Raw genomic sequence first — 8,777 nt, 5'->3', positions numbered from 1 at the left:
AGAATATTTGTTTTTCTTCCATAATAAATAGAATACATCATCATATACACTAGTGCTTTTGTCGTAGTAGCTGTTTTGCCATGATGGTATCCCAAATGGGGATCGTAGTACTAAAGGCTATCAACCATCAAAATAAACTACCAATTAGCTAATTAGTAGCAATTGGCGAATTGTAATTTCTCCCGATAGCTGGCATCCCCTGTTAGTGGATAGTTATACTTCTTTCAGTTCTAACAAGGTTATATTTTATTTCAGTTCAACCAAGAAAGCCACGAAGGGTGGTTGTATCTGCAGTGCTTTTTGTTATTTTCCTCCCTTCCAAAATGAGCAAGAAAAAACATTTAACTCTTGAAGAAATTGAATCGTTGGTGAATGATCCTGGCTTTCACGAGGAATCAGATGATGAAAATGATCCGACTGATATTGTTGCATCACCTCCAGATAAAGTTGATGTTATTTTTGATGAAGAAGATATTGATTTAGATAATTTGATTGAGCAGAATGTTGCCGAAGTACCGGGTCATATAGAAATACATTATCATGCAAATGATGAAGCAGGCGAGGAAACTCTACCAATGTCTGCTGATGCTCCAAATAGAAAGAAAAGAAAATTAGATTCTACCTGGATAAAAGAACGTCTAGACTTTTATGTTGACACGGGAAATGAAACCGAAATCAGTGAGAGAGTTAGTGATATAAAAAATGAATTTCAAGATAAAACTCCAGTTGAAGTGTCTGAAGAATTATTTGATGAAGGTATCAGGAAACACATTGCGCAACAAAGTGTGATCTATGCCAGTCAAAACAAACGACAAGATTTTCTGTTTTCTGATGACTGTCTGCGGCAACTAATAGGATTCTTCTTGTACACTGGCTGTAGGAGCTTGCCTCAAGAAAAACTGTATTGGTGTGAAGATGAAGATATAGATGACAGATTTGTTAGAAAATGTTTTAGCAAGAATAGATACCTTGAGATAAAGAGGTACCTTCATTTCAATGACAATTCGACCTTAGGCAGTAACGAACCCCCAAGATCGTTCAAGATTGTTCCTATTATTGAGCTCATGAATGAGAAGTTTTCAAAATTTCGAATATTTTCTAAAAGACTGAGTATTGATAAACAAATGATCCAGTACTATGGTCTCCACTTTATGAAACAATTCATAAGAGGAAAGCCCATTCGCTTTGGTTATAGAAACTGGACGATTTGTTGTTCTTCTAAAGGCTACTGTTTCAACATTGACCTTTATGAAGGAAAACAAGAACAGTACTCAGAAGTAAATGGACTAGGAGCTTCAGTGGTTTTGAACAAAGTTTCAGAAGTTACGTCACCGAGTAACCACATTTTTTTTTTTATTTCGATAATGATTTTACAAGCTTTCAACTCATGAAGTTGTTGACAGAGAAAAATGTTTCGTGTTCAGGTACTGTTCGAAACAACCGTACCAATAAATGCCCTCGACAAACTGATGAATCATTGAAAAGCAAGAGAGAGGATTTTATGATTATAGGTACGACAAAAATAATTATATTTTTGCAACTGTGTGGAAAGATAACAATAACGTGAGGCTATTGTCTAACTATCGAGGATCACAGCCCACTCAGAAGGTGAAAAGGTGGAGCAAACGGAAAAAAATGCTAGTTACAGTGGATCAACCAAAATGCCTTGCTGAATACAACAGCTATATTGGTGGAGTTGATAAAATGGACTGGATGATCAATAAGATAAAGATACGGGGTAAGAAATGGTACTTTCCCATTTTCACCTATATTATTGACATGACTGTTGTAAATGCTCACATCTTGTATTGTATGGCGAATGAAAACATTCCTCTCTTAGAATTTCGAAGAAGAATAGTGAAGTGCTACATGAGCACCTCGTCATTGTCTGATCCAAAGAGATCTGGTCGACCATCACTCAGCAAGCAAGCGAAGCAGCGTATTCCTGAAGAGATCAGAAAAAGCATCACAGGGCATCATTTGGAACGAACTGAGATGGGCAAGCAGAGGAAATGTGCTGTCTGCAAAGTGAACGTTAGAAAACAGTGCATTGTACTGTATGTAATGCTGGACTCCATGTTCACTGTTTTCCTGAATGGCATCAATAAGTCATTTATAGTAGTTGAACATAAAATCATCAACTTAGCCTATTTTTAAAGGAATAAACATTTTATATTTTCGTTTTTACCCGTTACTTGGCATAATTGTAACACAGGTTCTTCAATAAATGAATAAAGATAGATGAAGGCTTTTATACCCTCTTTGTACCATGATCCCCATTTAGGACAATTTAGAAAAATGTCTAACTTACTTAGTTATTGTTTAAATAACAAATTGCTATGATTTTCATATTCACTGGCACCAATTTTATGCATTCTAACTAAAATTATAAAAAAAAAAATTGGCACAATGGGTTAATATTTAAGCTGAGTAATATATGTTTAAATAGCTGTAATATTGGTATATTAGCTATATAGAATATCTACTGCCGTCGGTAGCCAGTGGGCTGGAAGCCATCCATCCACGTGCATTGGAAAGTGGCCACTGGCACTGACTCTGCACTGGAATCCTTCCTTGCTTGAGTCACCCGTGACGGTGAGTCCTTTGCTCTTGGCGAGGAGCAGACAGCGTGCAGGGGAGTCATGGTGTGTTGTTACAGCGCTACGCTCTGGATGGGCAGGGCATCTGCGTACGTGGATGCTTATGTGCAACATATATATATATATATATATATATATATATATATATATATATATATATATATATATATATATATATATATATATATATATATATATATATATATATATATATATATATATATATATATATATATATATATATATATATATATATATATATATAGTTGTATAATAGTGTTTGCATAATATGTGGGTACACATGTACTGTGCATCCCAGACTTTTGTAGATCCTTTGACTATAAGGCCACGTCAATGCTTTTTCATTTATTGATTGTCTGATGGATAGAGTCGAATTGCCTCGCCTTCATGAAAGAAGTTCTCTAGTTGAAGTTAAAACTCCCGAAGCAGGCCTTATGCCAGCACTCGCTTTCGCTCCTTTAATAACAACAACAGCAAACATCAACAACAACAACAACAAACAAGAAGTAGTTCCACAGAAATGGAATGTTGTTGTTTTCGCTCGTGCATTCGGTCGATAAGTACTGCTGACATTTTGCTCTCGCCTCCCGGCTTCTCCTGTTCTTCTTGGTCACTTCATTAAAGGTTTTGTTTCTTCTTCCTCCTTCTCCGTCTCCTCCCCCTCATCTTCCTTAATTCTGGCCTTTCCGTCCCCGGTCACCATCAACCTCCTAAAAGGAGATAAGTATGACTCGCATCTGGGTAGTGAAAGGAAGGAGATGGAAAGCTTCCGACTGACTTGCAATGAAAATATTCACGACTCCATTTCTGACGGTCTACAAAATTAATGCTTCAGATTCTTTTGAGTGTTTTATAGCGGTTGACGTGAAGGTTTCACGTCTGCGGATTCTCTTGTGATTTGCCACATTTGATTATTTCCACCTTTCTGCTGACATCTGCTTGAATCCCTAACCTGCTGTAGACGTTTTGGTGCAGTATCACACTTCGACATACCTTTCAGTTCTTCGTGTTCTGACTACCAGGGGATTCTCCTCTCTCTCTCTCTCTCTCTCTCTCTCTCTCTCTCTCTCTCTCTCTCTCTCTCGTCCACTTTGTCATTCTTACCACACATTGCATCTCGTGTATCTTCTCGCATTTACTCTTGTATAATATCTACGAACGTCTGCCTCACCCCAACCCCACCCCTCTGCTGTTCCCAAGACCTTGTGTCTGTGTGTGTGTGTCTGTCTGTCTCTTTGGCACCGAGACTCACAGCGTGTGTTGCTATTGTTGCTGTGGGCATTGCTTTTGCCCTAAGTTCTTCCAGCAGCTCTGGCCATTGCGACGAAGAGGCCCATTGGAGAGAGAGAAATCAAGTTATGTCTGGGTACAATCATATATTTAGAAGTAAATCTGTACAGAGAGCTTCCGAGAATCTGTTTCGATTTGTTTCCAAATATATTTGTCCCCAGACAAGACTGTGGATCGTTTCCCCATTTCAAGACTCACGCCACTGTGAGTATTTTTTTAATGATAGGCCTATTATCAGTAAGAGTAGGCCTACTCGGATTGAAATGGTTCTGTTGCGTTTTCCTTTTTTATCTGGAACCGTCTTCTTTTGTATATTTTATTCATTGGAATAAAGAGGCAAAAGAATTCTGTTTGGGGTTTTCTTGAGTGGTAGGTCAGTGTGAAGGGTTGCTTGTGTGGTCTTTGGAAAAAGACTGCCTCTCTCTCTCTCTCTCTCTCTCTCTCTCTCTCTCTCTCTCTCTCTCTCTCTCTCTCTCTCGTGAAATGTGGATATGAACTATGCTTTAAAAAAGACAATTGTTTTTCTTACAATGAATTGTTACGTAGGAGAAAGAGAGCGCCAACCTTTTTGACTTCTAGACCGTTAGAAGTTTGGCACATAAATTTCCATAAAAAAAAGATATAATGAACAACATAAGTGACTTTCGATATAACTACAGAACACAATGATTGAATTTCAGTCGTTGCCCAAATCGTTAGAGCAACGAAGTATCGCCTTTTTTAAAATGTTGATGCAGTTCGAGATTCCTCTGCTTGTTCTCTCTCTCAGCCAATCAGGAGTCGGCTTTCAACCCTCTCTCTGCTTGTGAAGGGAGACGATGCATGTGTTAGCATATTATGATTTATATTGTTCGTGTTGTGTTAGTAGCATTGCAATCGTCGCTTATGTCAATTTGTCTTTTGCATTTAGTTTTCTCTTTGGCCAGTCATGGCGCCACCTGCATGTAAACAAACCGTGTGTTCGCTGTTCCCGCTTCTTTTCAGTCTAAATAAAATCTACCGACGATAACACAAGTGTCTCAATCAGCCCCTTCCTGGAACTCTTGTTAATAAGTGAAACTAATCCTAGAGGATCTAGAAATTAGTAAGGTCAACAGGTTATGGGCCCAGAACACATTGGGATTGATTGAAAAGTGTGATATCGTCTAGATATAAGAAAGTGCTAGCCTAAGCTTCCCTTGGAGACTGTTCCATCAACAAGTAAGAAGATGGCCGGTTATGAAGAAACGGTAGAGACCTCCAAGAAGATTCTTCTACAGTGTGACGGGGCTAACTATTACCCGTGGTCGAAGAGGATCGAAGCAAGACTGATTGACAAGAACTGTTGGAATGCCATTGACCCTGGGTTTGGGTATCACATTCACGATAATGAGAATGAAGAAGAGGCCTTGGCAGAGCTCAACCAAGAACAAGCCAGAGTCAATCGCCGAGCTCGGGGAGTCATTATCGAGGCGCTGCACAGCTCCACTCTCTACGATGTTGGTGAGTTTAAATTTGCAAAGAAAGTGTGGGACACACTCAAGGAAATGTATGGTGAATTTGGGATTATTCACACCATGTTGTTTTTCAAGGGAAATGGCTAGGTTGGATAAAGTGCCATCAATGCCAATGGCAGATTACATTTCAAGATGCATGAGTTGATTCAGAAGGTGAGAATGGGCGGCATTCCAATAAGTGACACTTGCTTTGCTGCTTTCTTGCTACTTGGGCTACCACTCAAGGAGTATGATGCTTTTGTGAGATCCTTCGAGGGTGATCTGGATAAGCTCACATCAAGAAATGTGAAGAGCAAACTTGTGATGGAAGAAAGGCGACTATCATTGCACAACAGAGTGACATCAAGAAAAGAAGAACCTGTGGCATTGAAAGCAACGGCTAAACAGCATTATAAGCAGAAGCAGAATCAGCAGCCTCAGAAGCAGGACACCTCTGGTGACAGTAAAATGAAGTGTTACACCTGTAAGGAGCCTGGGCACAAGGCGAGGGAATGCCCAATCTGGAAGAAGTTCAAGGAGGAACGCACGAAGAAAGGGGATGCCAAGGCCTCTGTAGCTGAATTTGAAGAAATAGAAGCAGTACTTCTATGTGCCGAAGTGGATGCACATGCCTACATGTCAAAATCATCGGTGGGAAAGTGGTTTCTGGACTCAGGTGCATCAGATCATATGTGCTGTGACATTAAGAAGTTCAAGAACATCGACCTGCAACGCAAGGGATCTGTGAAAATAGGTGATGGACATAGACTTTCAGTGGAAGGGATTGGGGTAATCATGATTCAAGCCAAATGCAAGATTGTGCTTCAGGAAGTGATGTATGTCCCTAACCTATACTGCAGTCTGGTGTCTGTACAACAGATCACTGCCAAGGGTGCTTCTGTATTATTCGTGGGCGACCTAGCAAAGGCATCTAAGGGTGGCATTGAACTTTTCGTTGCTAGGAAAGAGGGGAAGATGTACATTATGAATCTGGATTGGCCTAGTAAAGATAATGAGGGAGCTACTGTGGCATTGCCTGCTCAGGTATCGATGCAGACCTGGCATCAAAGAATGGGTCATCTCAACTATGACGCTTTGAAGAAAATTCCAGTTCTGGCTAACTTAAAGAAAGAAGAATGTGGAAAATGTGAAGCATGCATTGAGGGGAAGATGACAAGGCTGCCTTTTCCTGCAAGTACATCAAGAGCATCTAAACCTTTGGTGTTAGTGCACACCGATGTTATGGGACCTTTTAATACCCCTTCATTTGGTGGGTCCATTTATGCTATTGTGTTCACGGATGATTACTCCAGGTATCTGACTGTAATGCCAATGAAGTCTAAGGATGAAGCATTGTCTAGACTCATTCAGTACAAGACCAGGATGGAGAATCTCACGGACCACACCCTAAAGAAAATTAGATCTGACTTTGGAGGAGAATACTCTGGCAAAGAGCAGTTGGACAACTATCTGGCTGCAAACGGAATAGTGCATGAAAGGAGTGTGCCTTACTGTAAACAGCAGAACGGGAGAGCGGAACGACAAAATCGGGTACTTATGGAAATGGTGAGGACCATGTTATCTGAAGCTGGAGCTGACAAGAGACTGTGGGCTGAAGCTATGTCAACTGCTGCCTACAACCGGAACAGGGCACCGAGCAGTGCCATCGATTATAAGATACCTCTGGAACTGGCAACAGGAAAGGAACTCACAAGCAGTGATTATGAACGCATGAGACCCTTCGGATGCAGAGCTCAGGCCATGAGAGAAGTCAGAAGCAAGCTTGATGGCAAGACTGTTGAGTGTGTCATGCTCGGTTATCAGGAGGATACAAAGGATGGATACAGGCTTTGGAACACAGAAACAGGAAGGGTAATAATCAGAAGGGACGTTGTATTCCATGAAGAGGTTTTCCCATGGAAGAAGAAAGAAGATTCCAGTGATCAGGGGAAGCAGAAGATGGACAATCTACAACTCTCGAGTGAGTCAGACTCCGAGGAGGAAACAGTGGAAAAACAGGAGCAGAAGGGACACGGTCTGGACAAGGAAGGCAGTGAAGATGACGGGCATGGAGACGTAAACAATGAACAGATTCCTGCCTTTGAAGAAATTCCAGTACTGCCTGAAGATGAAGAAGCTGAAGTCCAAGAAGAAGTCGCAGTCCTGCGGCGGTCCGCGAGAGTGCCTAAACCAAAGAAATGTCAGTGCCAAGAATGTCAAGACGACCCTGAGTGTTTAGTGGTCAAGCCAGATGAAGAGACCACTATCACTGAACCAAAGAGTGCCAAAGAGGCCCTAGCTAGTCACCAAGCAGAAAGATGGAAATATGCTATGGGAGAAGAGATTAAGAAACTGACTGAGATGAATACATGGGAGATTGTACCAAGGCCACCAACCAGAGTCATTGGGTCAACATGGAAGTTCAAACTGAAGACTGATGCTAGTGGCAGACCTACAAAGTACAAAGCCAGGTTGGTTGCACACGGATTTGCCCAGAGATATGGCTTTGACTACATGGAAACCTACTCGCCTGTAATCAAAAGAAAAACCATCCGGTTGATGCTCGCTGTGGGAGTGGAGAAGGAACTGATGTGTGAGCATGTCGACGTAATGTCTGCCTACATCAATAGTGATATCAAGGAAGAAGTATACTTGGAGCAACCCGAGGGTTTTGATGTTGACAAGAGTAGGATGGTGTGCAAGCTGAGGAAGTGCCTTCACGGATTGAAACAATCAGGACAAGAATGGTACCATAAGATCAAGAAAATCTTTATAGACATGAAGTTCAACCCCTCAGTTGGTGACCCTTGCCTATTCTATCATCAAGAAAGGAAATTGTATGTTGGACTATATGTGGATGACATTGCTGTGTGGGGAAAGAAAGAAGATATTGATTGGTTTAAGAAAGAGTTGAGCCAACAAGTTGAAATACGAGAGCTGGGAGAAATATCTGATTTCTTATCACTGAGGATATTGCGAAAGGACGAGCATACCATAAGCATCGACCAGTGTGCTTATATAGATCAGATATTGGAGCAGCACGGGTTATCTGAATGCAGAGGAAAACACAGTTCTCTGAGTGCAAATGCATTCTCTATCAACAATGAACCAGACGCAGATGCTGATAGTCATGAATATAGAAGAGCCATAGGAATGTTGCTATACGTTGCAAACAGGACAAGACCTGACTTGAGTTTCGCTGTCAGTTATCTCAGTCAATTCTCGGCCAACCCAAAGAGAAAGCAGATGGCTGCAGTGAAATATCTGATAAAGTACCTAAAACACACCCGTGACTACTGCATAGTATTCAGGAAGAGTGGGAAGGAGGCATTGATTTTTTCTGATGCTGACTTTGCCAACAACAAGGTGGACAGAAAATCGTTCAGTGGAC

General features: G+C 41.0%; 1 protein-coding gene across 1 annotated transcript; it reads left to right on the top strand.

The window, feature by feature from the left end:
* Positions 1–323: 323 nt before the first annotated feature.
* LOC136838009 (piggyBac transposable element-derived protein 2-like) lies at positions 324–2,157 on the top strand. The gene is made up of 2 exons (XM_067102872.1): positions 324–1,132; positions 1,512–2,157. The coding sequence occupies exons 1-2, from the start codon at positions 324–326 to the stop codon at positions 2,155–2,157; spliced, it is 1,455 nt and encodes a 484-aa protein (XP_066958973.1).
* Positions 2,158–8,777: the final 6,620 nt, after the last annotated feature.

The sequence above is a fragment of the Macrobrachium rosenbergii genome, unplaced genomic scaffold (genome assembly GCF_040412425.1).
Source record: "Macrobrachium rosenbergii isolate ZJJX-2024 unplaced genomic scaffold, ASM4041242v1 13908, whole genome shotgun sequence".
Lineage (NCBI taxonomy): Eukaryota > Metazoa > Arthropoda > Malacostraca > Decapoda > Palaemonidae > Macrobrachium > Macrobrachium rosenbergii.
This window is presented reverse-complemented; position numbering and strand designations above follow the sequence as displayed.

Bases quoted from the DNA above. Each gene is read 5' to 3' on its own strand.
- LOC136838009 (XM_067102872.1), top strand. From the start codon at position 324: ATGAGCAAGAAAAAACATTTAACTCTTGAAGAAATTGAATCGTTGGTG. The intron at 1,133-1,511 runs GTACTATGGTCT...TTATGATTATAG, and splicing joins ATTGATAAACAAATGATCCA to GTACGACAAAAATAATTATA.